Source organism: Lipomyces doorenjongii, assembly GCF_038497915.1.
Source record: "Lipomyces doorenjongii strain NRRL Y-27504 unplaced genomic scaffold V1508scaffold_96, whole genome shotgun sequence".
Lineage (NCBI taxonomy): Eukaryota > Fungi > Ascomycota > Lipomycetes > Lipomycetales > Lipomycetaceae > Lipomyces > Lipomyces doorenjongii.
This window is the reverse complement of record NW_027118163.1, coordinates 1-13,425: the sequence shown is the minus strand read 5'-3', so window position 1 is coordinate 13,425 and position 13,425 is coordinate 1. Positions and strand designations below refer to the sequence as shown.

At 50.3% G+C, this 13,425-nt stretch overlaps 3 protein-coding genes across 3 annotated transcripts; 2 read left to right on the top strand and 1 right to left on the bottom strand.

The window, feature by feature from the left end:
• The first annotated feature begins 287 nt into the window (after window positions 1-287).
• Window positions 288-5,153, top strand: V1508DRAFT_297405 (uncharacterized protein). Its single transcript, XM_066936587.1, has 3 exons — window positions 288-800; window positions 848-3,468; window positions 3,525-5,153. The coding sequence occupies exons 1-3, from the start codon at window positions 377-379 to the stop codon at window positions 4,923-4,925; spliced, it is 4,446 nt and encodes a 1,481-aa protein (XP_066792882.1). The 5' UTR covers window positions 288-376; the 3' UTR covers window positions 4,926-5,153.
• A 429-nt stretch (window positions 5,154-5,582) lies between these two features.
• Window positions 5,583-8,354, top strand: V1508DRAFT_392619 (endo-1,3(4)-beta-glucanase; the record flags this gene model as incomplete). The annotated part of the gene is made up of 4 exons (XM_066937962.1): window positions 5,583-6,305; window positions 6,359-7,403; window positions 7,453-7,964; window positions 8,022-8,354. Exons 1-4 carry the CDS (start codon window positions 5,757-5,759, stop codon window positions 8,352-8,354), a joined length of 2,439 nt encoding a protein of 812 aa, XP_066792881.1. The 5' UTR covers window positions 5,583-5,756.
• Window positions 8,355-8,466: 112 nt separating this feature from the next.
• On the bottom strand, window positions 8,467-13,277 carry V1508DRAFT_426345 (uncharacterized protein). Its single transcript, XM_066941551.1, has 6 exons — window positions 13,138-13,277; window positions 12,892-13,049; window positions 12,682-12,805; window positions 12,484-12,603; window positions 11,894-12,430; window positions 8,467-11,838 (listed from the first exon to the last, which is right to left on the bottom strand). The coding sequence occupies exons 1-6, from the start codon at window positions 13,166-13,168 to the stop codon at window positions 8,723-8,725; spliced, it is 4,086 nt and encodes a 1,361-aa protein (XP_066792880.1). The 5' UTR covers window positions 13,169-13,277; the 3' UTR covers window positions 8,467-8,722.
• Between the last annotated feature and the right edge of the window lie 148 nt (window positions 13,278-13,425).

Genomic DNA, 13,425 nt, shown 5'->3' with positions numbered 1-13,425 from the left:
CCGCTGGGAACGCGAACGGGAAAGAGACCGGGAGCGCGAGCGCGAGCGTGAACGTGATCGCGAGCGTGACAGAGATTTCGGCCGGCCATTATGGGACCGCGACCGCGAACGGGAGCGAGAGCGCGAGCGCGACCGAGAGCGGGATTATTGGGAGCGCGAGCGCGATCGAGAACGAGAATACCGAGATCGAGATTATGATCGGGGTCTTTACGATCGTCGGCCACCGTTACCGTCCTATCGTTCCCGAGATTGGGAACGAGACCCTAGAGACATTCGTGATAGGGGGAGATACATTCCTGAAAGAGACAGAGAGAGGGATCGGGATCGGGATTCCTGGGCGCCACCTCATGCGCCGCTCAAAGACAGAAAAATATCGATGCCTGAACCGTCTTCACTCTATCGATCACAATCTTATCACCATCCGACATCTGGTCCACAACCTCCGATTGAGCGCGACAGGTTTGCTTCACTATCGCGAAGGTCGCCCCCCGTAGGTCCGCAAGATTTTCATCACAATCCTCCCCCTCCTTACCATCAACCACGCGTAATATCGCCAGCTAGTTTTCCTCCACAACGACCACAGAACCGTACTCCGATTGAGCCTACAATTCCGCAAAGACTCGATCGGAGACTAGACAGTTCCCAAACTGGTTCTTCCCACTCTAGTACTTCAACGCCGACATCGGAACGGAAGCCGATTCCGATTTCTCCACCTGTAGCGTCCGCTCCTACCGCCTCTTCAGAGCCCAAAGAACCCGCGCGCGACGAACTGAAGAGTATAGCTGCCAAATCGTCTCTAGGTAAGCTAGAATCGGCCAGTATTGTTCTCTAACTAATCAAATAGCAGCAATACCAGTCACCGCGGTTACTGAGAATTCACATGAGGATTATTTCTCGTCGAACTCCGTGGCCGTTGATAAGAATGAAGAACCGGTTAATAAGACTTCTCCTGCAGAAGGTCCTCTCAGCGCACTTCCTGCGGAACATGCGATGCTGAAAACGGCGAAGACAGCAGCTCCAGAGCTGAAATCAGAGCAAAAAAAGAAAGAACCTCCGGAACCAAAGTCTATCTTGTCACTTCCGTCGATTCCACGCCAATCGATGGTTGCATCCTTGCAGTCCGAGGAGGACGAGGATGACGAGGAGGAGGATGAGGAAGAGGGGCTCAACGAATCTGACGTTAACGCCAAGATGGCTGATCTCGATACACAGATAGCAACATTGGAGTCTCGACTAATCGAGCTGGAGCAAGAAAAGAATGTTGAGCAAGAACTCCTTCTCGAACAGGTCGTTACTCCAGCTGCGTCATCTTCGCCCGAAGCAGTTCCCGAATCACTGTCAGATCTACGACCAAAAATGTCGAAAATGGACGTAGATAGCGAGAGTACTCCGGATGACGACAACGATGAACGGGAACTGATGGAGATCGTCAATGATTCAGATTTTATTATCTCTCGGACTCTCCCGCAAAGGATACTCAAGCTTAATAACGAAATGGTACATGCTCAAGAGGCCGCGGATATGAAATACAAGCTCGAGAGTCCTGTAAAGGCGATTTCCGACTACGATTTCTACTCTCTGAATGAGTCGTCATTTAAAGTTATGAGACAGGTCATAATGCGGCAGTTACAGACCCGGAGAAAACAGGAATACGAGAAAAGTCGGCAGCTGCAGATTGAGTATAAGGGGTTGTATGATAAATGGCTTATCAGCTGTCGTGCTCTTGACGACGAAATCGCCGCTAGTTCAGCAAAGTCAAGGGCTAGAGAACTAGCCACGTCGTCGTCTACAGATGGCAATTTTGATGACGATGACGACGAAGCCGGTGTCTTCCGACGTCCTGGTCGCGGCCATCATAACGCGGATACTGTCCGTAGCGAGGCGGAGTTCATGGAAGTGCTAGCGTCATTGGAATGGGAGGACTCTCGGGACCCCAAGAATCGCGCTAAATTGACTTCGGCGCGGATTCCGAATATGATTGTTGACGAAGACGAGCGAAATACCGTGTACGCTGATTCAAACAATATCGTCAAGAACCCGAATATACCGTTGAGACGCTTGTCCACGGATGGGGTCGACATATTTACGGAGGACGAGCATAGACTATTCTGTGAGGGATACAAGCTTCGTCCTAAACAATTTGGATTCATCGCAAATCATATGGGGAATATTCGAACATTTGAGGAATGCGTACTACATTACTATCGGACAAAGAAGACTGTGGACTACAAAACCATGGCAACTACCACCCGACGCCGCGGCGCTGGTGGACGGAAGGGCCGAAGAAGAGCACGGACCGGCGCGAATGCCTCTGCGTCTGCCAAGTCTCGTCAAGCCGTATTATTGGATGGACTGACTGTTGACGGCGAGGACGCTGAGAAGGAACAGGCGGCCGAGACGACAGACGATCAACCAACCCCGCAACCGCCTATCCATCCCAGACAACATTCGCATCGTGAACGCATGCCAGATGAAGAAATTGCGGCGCTGCTGGAGCTTGGATCGACTGGTCGTCCACGTCGCGCAGCTGCACCGGTGTTTGGTGGACCCGGAGGCGAGAAGCGCGAACAGCCTGTTAATGAGCAACCGCAACCAAAGAAGCGTGCTCGTGGTGGAAAGAAGAATACCGGAAAAGGACGCGGTTCGGGTGCAGCTATTATTCCTCCACTTGATGAACGGCAGATGTTGCCGATAATGTCAGCACCGATGTACCAACAACCGCTGGTGCAGCCGGAACTACAGCCGATTGCAACATCGATGTCCACTAGAGAACCAGTTCACATGGCCATCAAGCCGGAGGTTACGCAGTATTATCAACAAGATCAATCTCAACCGCAACCAATTGTGCAACAGCAGATGGACAATCTTGTTGGGGTGCCTGAAGATCTGAAAGATCGTGAGGTCGATGCTATTAGTGCTCTTGCCGGTCTCTTTGGTGGCATGGACGGTATGGTTCCGCAGCAGCAGTCTCCAAACCAGACTCCGCAACCGCAGCCGCAGCAACTCCCACAGCAGTTGCATGAACAGCAGTATGTACAGACACAGCACTCTCCCGATCTCCAGCAGCAGTTTCAATTGCAAGATGGGCAGCGTCTCGTGCAGGAGGGAGTACAAAGGCGCGAACATGTCCGTATATTGCCTGCGTTGGAACCAAAACCACCACAGCAACAACAAGCCGAAGATACATCTGCGTTAGGATTCCTTTCCTCAGCGGCTGCGACAGTTACGGTTGCACCTACGACTTCTTCGACCCCAAGCCAGCCATCTGAAACTGAGCAGTCGGAGCAAGAGCAGCCAATTGACGAGCAGTCAAAGAATATGTCCGGATCAGGCATACTTAAGCGGAATAACATGATCTCGAGTTATTGGAGTGTCCATGAGATGGATTTGTTCCCAAAATTGTTACAGTCGTACGGGACACAATGGGAAGAGGTGTCTAAGCATTTGAAGGCGAAGACGACTACGATGGTTAGTCAAAGACAGGAGCTAGCTGCGCGGATAGAATGCTTGCTAACGAAATATAGGTGAAAAACTATTATGCGCGAAATGCGGAGAAGTTTGGCTGGGATAGAGTCACCGCTGAGGCGAATATGCTCATTGCTAGCGGACGACCTACACCGCCGCCACCTACGCAGCCTGTGCCGGTTCGGAAGCGTTATGAGGCTCAGCAACGTATTCGCGACGCGGATGAAGATGACAGGATAGTTCCACATGTAGATGAATATCAGCGATATGTGCCTGTGCAGATCCACAATTTGCCTACGCCAGCGAAGCCGTCGCCATTAACCCATCCGCCGAAGCGTGAGCCTGTGTATATTCCTCCACAGCAACAGCAGCCGTCTACTGCTTCCCAGTCGCCACCTCAACCTCAGCCGCAGATGGCATCTGGTTCGCAACCACACCCGCAACCGCAATCACAATCACAATCACAACCACCCCCGGCTGCTCTGCCTTTACCTCCGACTCCAAAGACACAGGCACAACTGCCAACGTCGATGCCACAGCCAGTTCCGCAGCCTATTCAGCAACCCATTTCTCAGCCTCCACAGCAGCCGGTGTCGCAGGCGAATCGTGGACCGCGTCTTGGATTCTTCGTAGACGCGGGCAAACCCCGTTCTACAAGTGGAATGTTGAGTGCTCCCCCTGCCATGGCAGCCGTGGCGCCGCCTACGCTTCCGAGTATGGGAATTACTGCAATAACGTCTGCTCCGGAGCCGCAACCGCAGACACAGCAGCTGCCTCCACCTCAGGCCCCCGCTCAAACTACGCAGCAGCTTATACCTCCTCGTGCTCCCCCAAAAATGTCCAACATTGCGAATCTACTAAACGATGTCTCAAGTCCACCTCCGGTTGCATCTCCCGCTCCGCAGGCCTCGACGCTGTCACCGACCCTCACGGCCGCTACACCGATACAGCCAAAGTTGGAGCCTCCTTCGCGGCCGTCGTGGATAGGAACCGCTGGAAGTCCAAGGCAGCACGCTTCGATTCCGATGATGCAGGCGCATTCGCCGGTGCCGCCATTGCTACAACCTGTGTACAGTCAATCCCAGCAGCAGCAACCAATGTACCCGTCGTCTATGGAGCCTCAACCGACGCCTCCGTATCAATACGCTATACCTACACCTCCACAAACACAACAGCCCCATTTGGTCCCTCCTCACGGGTACCCACAGCATCTCCCACACATGCAACCACCGCCTCCTCCGCAGCCCATATTACCATCATTCTCGTCGTACCCGCCACAAACGGCGGTTCCCATGCAAGCGTCTCCGCAGGGCGGGTACTATCAACCACAACAGCAACAACCACAGGGCCAACCTCCTGGCCCTTCACTACCTAGACTCTCAAGCCTGATCAACGGCGGGAAAATGTACGATTTACCAGGCCTATTCAGCAGTCGCGAGAGCAATGAACGCGGTGTTTAAATATCAATGATATAGATATACATCCAGATAAAGTAGTTGGGTGATGGCGAATCTTTGCTTTGAATGAATTGCAGTATTGTATATTATGTGATTTGCTTTTAAGCTGGATTCTAGCACTTTTTGTTTCGGGATCGGGGTTACGGTGTTCGTTTTCGAATATATTTTGTTTGATGATATTGTATAATTATTGTTTATAAGAAAATATATTATGTTAGATTTTAGCAGTATATGATTTTACGTAACTGATACTTCATGTCCGCGACTCCTTTCCGTGGCGCATATTGGATCGTGTACCGTCAATTATTCTCGTATCGGCCAATTACACATGTAAGGCCAATATCAAGTTCCCGCTCTTACCCACTGAAAAATTGGCGACAATCATACGTACACATCAGTGAACGATAGCGGTATGGATATAACAGGACTAGAAGAGAGATAGACGGGTCAAATCCGAATATGGGAATTGGAGCCAAGTCACAAGTTCGGAAGCCGGGGGTTGTAGCCTTAATAGCTTTGAATGGCTTCGTAAGATTGACTCACCTTCGCAAGGATATATTCTTAGGCGCTCTGGTTACGAATTTCGTGCAAAATTGCAGATTTATTGAGGTGGTTCGAAACATCCCAAAATTCCATATTGAGACAACACAGCATTAGCCCATTACAAGTTGGACCGTACAGAGGTCTGCGAATTACGGAACTTCTGGAGGCAGCAGACTCCATATTGCCCCTTTCCCCGGCCACTAAGTTGTATTTTTATACTCGGGCTGTATTCTTACTTGCAATTTGACTATTTCCGGCTGTTTTGTTATTGTTATATAATTGATCAAAGTCATGTCGTCCATTAACACTAAGACTGTCATTTTTTGGTCGGCCTTGTTGGTTTCGCTGACAATTCTATTATGTTTGGCGTCTACTCTATCAGCATATGCTTCTTCTCCTGCGGGGTTTGAGAGAGTATCCGGAAGCAGTCAATGTACGCTGTCTATCGATCTCGAGAATGGGTCTACGGCTACCGGGCCGAATTCGACCCCAACTGCAACAACTACGGAAAAAATCATGAACCCGCCACTCATCTATTCAAATTTGTTAAATAAGACAGATGATCCATCCGCAGCAGCGTCCACTGTCAATTTGTTCGTACCTATTGCGACCACCCGCCCAAGTAGTTTATTCGCGCGTGTTTCACACCCGCTGCACCCACTTGGAATATCCGACAGCGTTATTTCAAATTCGAGTATTCCGACCAATAATTTTTATACCAACATGTTAATTGGAGATCGGCATCAGCCGGCGAATCTATATCCGTACATGGTGTGGTGGAATCAAGGAGTGGGCGGCGATTACGGCCTTGCCATTAGTCACACCACTAAGAGTCAGAGAGTGCGCTATCTCCCGACATACTATGTATTAGAACAGTTTTAACGTTAAAATAGGTTTATGGACCCAACCCTGAAGCAAATCCAGTGGAATATTATTTAAATCCCATTGGAATTCGATCAATCTCATTTTCAGCAGTGGAGTTCGATGCGTCCATGACCATGAACTTGAGGTCACCATCTGCGTTCTCGATTAACGTCATAATGGCCCCGTCCACCTCTAAGTACGGCTCCTCGCGTTATCTATCGATCCCTCTGGTGCAGGGTACTGGTTTCATCTCAGGAAACTACTACAATCTGCAGCCGCAGTTTAAGTCGATTGTTGGTTTCAAGTCGTTGACTGCGCGCAGTAGTCCTCGCTCTGGAGTCCGGAAGTACGTTGCAGAGTTACGCGATGGGACATCCTGGGCTATTTATGCGACTGTGCCGTCTGGCCAGACGTTCTCGCTTTCTCTATCGAGTTCCTCCACAATTAAAGCTTCTGCGCGAGTTAATAATGTTCTGGTCCAGATTGCGAAGATTGTTAATGAAGGTGCATTGGATAATCATGCAGGGATGTATGCGACAAGTGCAACAGTGTTCGGTATTGCCACTGGAAGTCAAGGCACCTACACGATCTATTATGTGTCTAGTGGATCGAATAACGCCGGAAGGCTGCTCCTTTTCGCACTCCCCCACCACGTTACGTCATTTTTTAGTAGCATGTCTAGCCGCGCACTTGGATTCACGATGGATTCTCAAACGAAGGGAACTATGTCTGCTTACTCCACAAGCCAGCTAATCATGATAGAGACAATTCCGACTGATATCAAGTTCGCGCCATGGACAAGTATTCCAGGAAAATCCGCGAATTACACCAGTCGTGCGATCAGATCGATTTCAGAGGCGGCTATCATGGAAGTCATACAAGACTTTGACGCGCAGACGAATTTGGCGTCGATGTATTTCGCTGGCAAGGCGCTGGATAAGTTTGCGATGATTTGCTACGTTGCACATTTTATCCTGAAGGATAGCATAATTACAGCTACGTGTCTCACAAAATTGAAGGCTTCTTTCTCTCGCTTCGCTAGTAATTCCCAGATATATCCCTTGAAATATGATAGTAAGTATTGGTAACGCTAATATAGAATTCGAGCTGACAGTTATTTCAGACACTTATAAAGGTATTGTCTCGAGCATTACACTATCGACCGGAAATTCCGGGGACGACTTTGGCAATACATACTACAACGACCACCACTTCCACTACGGCTATCACATTCATGCCGCTGCTGTGATCGGATACATTGATAACGATTTAGGCGGGACGTGGGTCGCAAACAATAAGGATTACGTGAATGCCCTAGTGCGGGATGTCGCTAATCCCTCCTCTCTTGACGTTTTTTTTCCTTTCTCTCGCTCATTCAGCTGGTTCCACGGTCATTCATGGGCGAAAGGTCTTTTCGAATCTGCGGATGGTAAGGACGAGGAATCGTCGTCCGAAGACTACAATCACGCGTATGCCATCAAGTTATGGGGTCAAGTTGTTGGTGACGCGTCAATGGAAGCGCGCGGTGCGATGATGCTTGCAATTATGAAACGCGCTATGAATTCATATATGCTGATGAACAACACGAATACTATTCAGCCACCGAACTTCATCAAAAATAAAGTCTCAGGCATCGTACGAAGTATAGCTGATATATTTGCTGGTTTTCTACTTACTCTCGTTTCTCTGTAGCTCTTCGAAAACAAAGTGGACCACACTACGTACTTCGGCACGAACATACAATACATCCAAGGAATCCACATGATCCCCATAACCCCCGTCTCATCCTACATCCGCTCCCCAGGCTTCGTCCAACAGGAATGGACGTCCCTACTGTCTTCCGTAGCACCGACCCTGACCGACGGCTGGAAAGGTATCCTGTACGCCAATCTCGCGTTGTATGATCCCACTTCAAGCTACAAGTTCTTCACCAATTCTAGTTTTAGCAAAGCTTATTTGGATGGAGGAGCTAGTTTGACGTGGTATCTTGCGTACGTGGCAGGTGTCGGTGGCACTACTTCGTAACTTTCCGTTGCATTCTGGAGCTGTTACTCTGTTTTGAAATCATAAAAACTGTTTGAAGCACGCTTCGGATGCATTTTTGGGCATCCTATTATACCAAATCGCGGCATACTCTGTGGATTCTGAGATACAGTATACCCCGTACTTTGTGCATTTGCAAGATGATTAATGATTGACTTGCATTATGAACTATAATGAAATAAAAAAAATTTGAAGTTATACAAACAAAGACCTAGCACTAGTTCTCTAATAATAGCTTAACAAACAAGTTATAATAATCCTAACAATAAGTATCACAGTAATGAAATTTTCGAACATCGATATTCATTACAGCTCTCCTTATCACATACAACATACAACGCCCGAACATTTCACCGTGAACCAAAGTTTGTTCCAAAATCCTCGAATGCGGTGTCAAAAGAAGAATCGATCGCAGTGTTGGCCTTGCCATTCGAGAACGTGACTTTCTTCGCATCTTCTAAGCCACTGAATGCCTTATCAAAGTCATCAAACCCGCCAAGTGCCTGGGAGTCCGTTCCTGAGAGCGGGATTTTGGGCGGTAGAGGGGGTCCGTGCGACGTTATCGGTGGGGAAGCAACTGCTTGCGGTAGGTGAGAGGATGGAAATGCAGCAGGAAATGAAGGAAATGATTCGTCGAACGATGTGATGGGTGGTGCCGAAGGCGGTCCGGACGGCGACGACGACAGTGCGGGCGCAGGTACCGATGGCGCTGAAGGTGGAGCGCTGAACGACGCAAACACAGCGTCGAATGAATCCTGTATGTCTTTGTTGGTAAACGAAGCAACAGGAGATGACTGTGTGAATAGAGATGTTGAGACTTTGGTAGGGGAGGAAGGTGCGATCTCTGCGATAGGTGCAGATGCGAAGCTGTCCTCGAAGGAGGCGAAAATATCAGCTGGAGGTGCCGAAGCCGCAGGCTCTGGCTCCGAGAGCACACCCAGCACCGCGTCCGACTCTGGTGCATTTGCAACAGCTTGGACGACAGGTTCCGAGGGGGCAGTGTTTGCCGGCTCAGCTGGCTTTTCGGGCTCCTCATCAGACGACGATTCAGCATCAATCTGCAAATCCTCAATAGGCGGAAACTCCGTGGCAAAAGGACGACCGCTAGATGTCTCACTTCGCGTCTCTTCAATGGAATTCTTCTTTGGAAGGAATCCGAGCCCGGAAAACACAGCATCAAAGTCCTCTTTCGTGCCAGCAAAATGTTTCTGCTTAGGCTTCAACGCGAATGGATCCGATTCATTTTCGTCCGCCTCTTCTTCCACTGGCGGCGCAGATGGTTCGAAAGTCGGTGGCTCAGACCCTGTTGGCAATCCTTCAGTCGCAATAGTCTCTGGAGCTGGTGGCTCATCATTGGCCGGAGCAACCAAGTTCTCAGAATCAACTACCTTTGGTACCTCACCACCTTCAGACGCGGTGACGGCGGACACGGATGAAGTGTGCGAATGCAGAGTCGGAGACTCTGGTCTCGAGAATCCCTCGCGAACAGATTCCGGAGCGTTGTTGACCACTGACGACGAAACTGATTCGACTTCGGCAGCAAGAAGACCACCAACCAAGGCCGCAGTCCCAACTGGCCCGCTCAGACCGGTAACGCCGTTGAACAGGTGAGTTGTCGCAGCGGTCGTCGTTGTGGCCGGAGACGACGCAATCTGGTCGTCGTAGTCATCATCGTAACCTGTTCGTGGCAGAGAGTAGGTCTCGGATTCCTCCACCGATGAAGCTCTGACAACGGGAGAAGCAATAGCGGGTTGTGATGCCTGTGAGGGCGGGCGCTGTAAATCGGCAAACATATTCTCAAATATTGATGCCGGCACGGCTGCCTGTGGTGACGCCGGCACGGATGGTGCATCAGAGGGAGGTACCGAAGCTGCGACTGTAGCAGGGAGCATGGTATCGCGATCAGACGCGTTAAGCGACAACTCCGACTGGGATGGGCTCGAAAATCGATGGAACGGATTCATGTCACTCATGCGAGCGACATCTTCAGGGTTGCTGGCCGTGGAAGGTGTTCCGGCGATCTCAGGTTGCGCTTGTGCATCATCAAGCTCGTTCTGGGATTTTTCTAACTCACTCTCCGCACTTGTCAACGACTTCTTGTTTATGGCAATGAGACCCTTTTGCTGACGAACATCCCGCTTAGCTTTCTCCAGCGCTTCCTGCACTTGGGCAGTTTGTTCGTGTACCAATCTTATCTTCTCCTTCAACGTAGCGTTCTCGTTTTGGTCAGTTTCGAGATTCGACATGACTTCCTGATATTGCACCTGAACTGAATGAACCGAACTCTCCAAAACAGCGTATTCCTGTTGCAACTTGGCAGTTTCATTCGTAGATGTAGCTAGTTGTTGCTCGACAGCCCGGACCTTCGCAGCTTCGCTTTCGTAGACACCATGAAGCTGTTTCAGTTTGCCTTCAATATCCTGACGAAGAGCAACCATCTTCGCCAGCTCCGCCTCGGTTTTAGCGCGCTTCTCCTTGAGCGCTTGTGTTTGAGACGTTAGTGAACCGATCTCAGTGGAAAGCTTCCCAAACTGGGTCTTCTCCGATGCCATCTTCTCCCTGATATCGTCATCGCCCAGTAGGAGGTCTTCACTCGCCGAAATAGTTGACGGTGCGGAAACCGACGACATGCTCGACAGGGGCGCCCCCACCGCAATTGGCTGCGCAGCTCGTGGGAAAGTTGTAGGCGGCGGCCCCGAGAACTGTTGTGGCGCAACGACTGGAGATGTAGCTGCGGACGACTTTGACAAAACTGGAGAAGGAAGGACTGGTGGTGGGGGTGCGCTGGCAGGTGTTGGGGCGGACGGAATTGGTGCGGATACCTGCGCTGGAGGAACTGACGACTGCGAGGTCAATTGCTGCTGGATAGATTGTCCGAAGGCAGAAGATGGAATGAACGGAGCTCTACCTGTTACGCTCGGAGATAGTGGGGTCGAAACTGCACCGAAAGTTGTGGCCGATGGCGTTGAAGATGACGGTGGTGGCGGTACTTGTGGCTGTCCCTTGGCTGGCGCAGAAGTTTGGGTTACTGGAGCAGTTGCATGTGCGCCCGGTGCGCTTGGCGCGCCAGAAGCTGTGGAAGATGTAGGAGAGGCGAAGGCCGAATCGTCAAGGTCAAACAAATCTAGTAGAGCAGATTCGCCTCTTACTTGAGCAGATTGGTTCGGCAGCGTAGGAGATTGCTGTGAGGGTGCGTCGAACACAGATGCAGGTGCGCTTCCTGGTAAAAATACCGGATTAGGAGCAGCTGCAGGACTCCTTGTACGCAACCAAGGCGGAACCAAGAGCGGGGGCAAGGTCTGAGGAAGCTCATTGCCCGTGAGCTTTTGCTGGACGAGATACATGGCAACAGCAAACTCGTCCTTGGACAATTCGCCGGTATTTCTGATGTCAGATATGTCCCAGATTTGAGCCAGGACGTCGTCGGGGAGTTTCGAAGTCATAAAGAATGGAACCGCAAGGTCACCTACCCCAACGTTAATAACAATAAAAATTACCAGACCCACCGTTATAAAACGCACCTCCAATGAATCCTCTGTTATCCCGATCTATGGTAGCGAAAATGCTATCATAATGTTCTTTCTGGGCAGGAGTGATGAGCCACTCGTCAGTAGGAGGAAGCGATCCGGCACGTGCAGGAGCGCCAAAGCTCTGGTGAGAGACAGCGGAGGCACCCGTCAGCTGTCGTTGAACTTGGCTTGGCGCAGGCGACTGCCGGCCACCAGAATATTGGTGACCACGCTGGCGGGGAGCCGGTGGCTGTTGATGCTGGTGCTGAGGTGGCGGAACTTGAGGAGCAATGCCAGGTCTAGTACTAGTGCGAGACGATGGACGACCGGCTTCCGGGACAGACGAAGCAGCAGCTAGTAGCGCGGGCGGAACCGAAGGTGGAAGAGCGGGCAAGGTGCCGTTCAGGGTGCATTGGATCAAGTGCATGGCAATAACGAACTCAGTGACATCCAAGGCACCGCGATGGTGTACATCTGCAAGATTCCAGATCTGTCCCAGCGTCTCGGTCGGCAACCTTGCGCGAACGAAAATCTCGCGAGCCTGCTCACCTAGTTTATTGTCAGGTTAGGAGGGACAATTTGATTCAGCTAGCATCACTAACCGGACAATAAGCTATCAGAAGTGCTGCTTTCAAACAACTGTACGAATCGAGTACGTTCTACCGGGTTCAAAGGTGGAACCCCTGGCGCAGGCACCTGTTCGAATCTTGGCAGTGGACCAGCTAAATCGCAGAATCATATCAGCGACCAGCTCATAGACCAAAAACAAACAAGTAAGAGCATAATTCGATGAAACTTACGTTGTGAAGCAAGCTCAGGGGCAAGTCTCTGTCCGCTCTGAACATAACCAATCAACCGGAGCGCAATCGCGAATCCAGTTTGGTTCAAGAATCCATTATTCTGATCATCGGCAATTTGCCAGATCTATGGGCCATCAGTAAGGTCTCGAGCCGAAGAATAATTGATGCCGGATCAATGACGTGCCCGTTTGCATATGATGAGCTACATACTCTTCCAAGAACCAGGGGGGACAAGCCGGATCGTTCGAACAAAGTCCTGGCAGCCTCCCCGGTGACAACTCCCAGAGATTCTGTATCCAACGATTTGAATAATTGACCGTAATTTGTCCTTTCCTCAGAAGTGAGGGTCAACCGCCGGGGTGGGGGGACTATATATGATGACAAGTTAGCGATTCTGCATTGGCTCTATGTAAAGTCCCTCAATAAAATAACGACTGCGATCAAACCAAGTCTTACCTTGTCCAAATGATCCACCCATCGACGCCATCTTACTGATAATAGATATTCGAGATCGAAGAGGTGTGTTGCGATGACCGAGGGTCTTGGCGCGAATAAACACTACTTTGGGTTGGAGATGACAATGGCTAAGGCCAGGCGGGTTTCCGGGCTTCTCGGCTCATCCTTAATGCGGCTTTATCATGCATTTTACACCTGGTGATTATACGTTAGTCCCGACAATGGTGCATAACCCTAACCCCAATAACTATGGAATTCATACCTATGGTTGACATTTTCGGCCAACCG

What these genes read in the sequence shown, in the direction of transcription:
- V1508DRAFT_297405 (XM_066936587.1), top strand. Translation starts at nt 377, where the DNA reads ATGCCTGAACCGTCTTCACTCTATCGATCACAATCTTATCACCATCCG. An exon ending in AGCTGCCAAATCGTCTCTAG is followed by an intron (nt 801 to 847) that starts GTAAGCTAGAAT and finishes ATCAAATAGCAG; the next exon opens with CAATACCAGTCACCGCGGTT. An exon ending in AGGCGAAGACGACTACGATG is followed by an intron (nt 3,469 to 3,524) that starts GTTAGTCAAAGA and finishes AACGAAATATAG; the next exon opens with GTGAAAAACTATTATGCGCG.
- V1508DRAFT_426345 (XM_066941551.1), bottom strand. Translation starts at nt 13,168, where the DNA reads ATGGCGTCGATGGGTGGATCATTTGGACAAG. An exon ending in CCCTGAGCTTGCTTCACAAC is followed by an intron (nt 12,604 to 12,681) that starts GTAAGTTTCATC and finishes TCTGCGATTTAG; the next exon opens with CTGGTCCACTGCCAAGATTC. An exon ending in TTCTGATAGCTTATTGTCCG is followed by an intron (nt 12,431 to 12,483) that starts GTTAGTGATGCT and finishes ACAATAAACTAG; the next exon opens with GTGAGCAGGCTCGCGAGATT.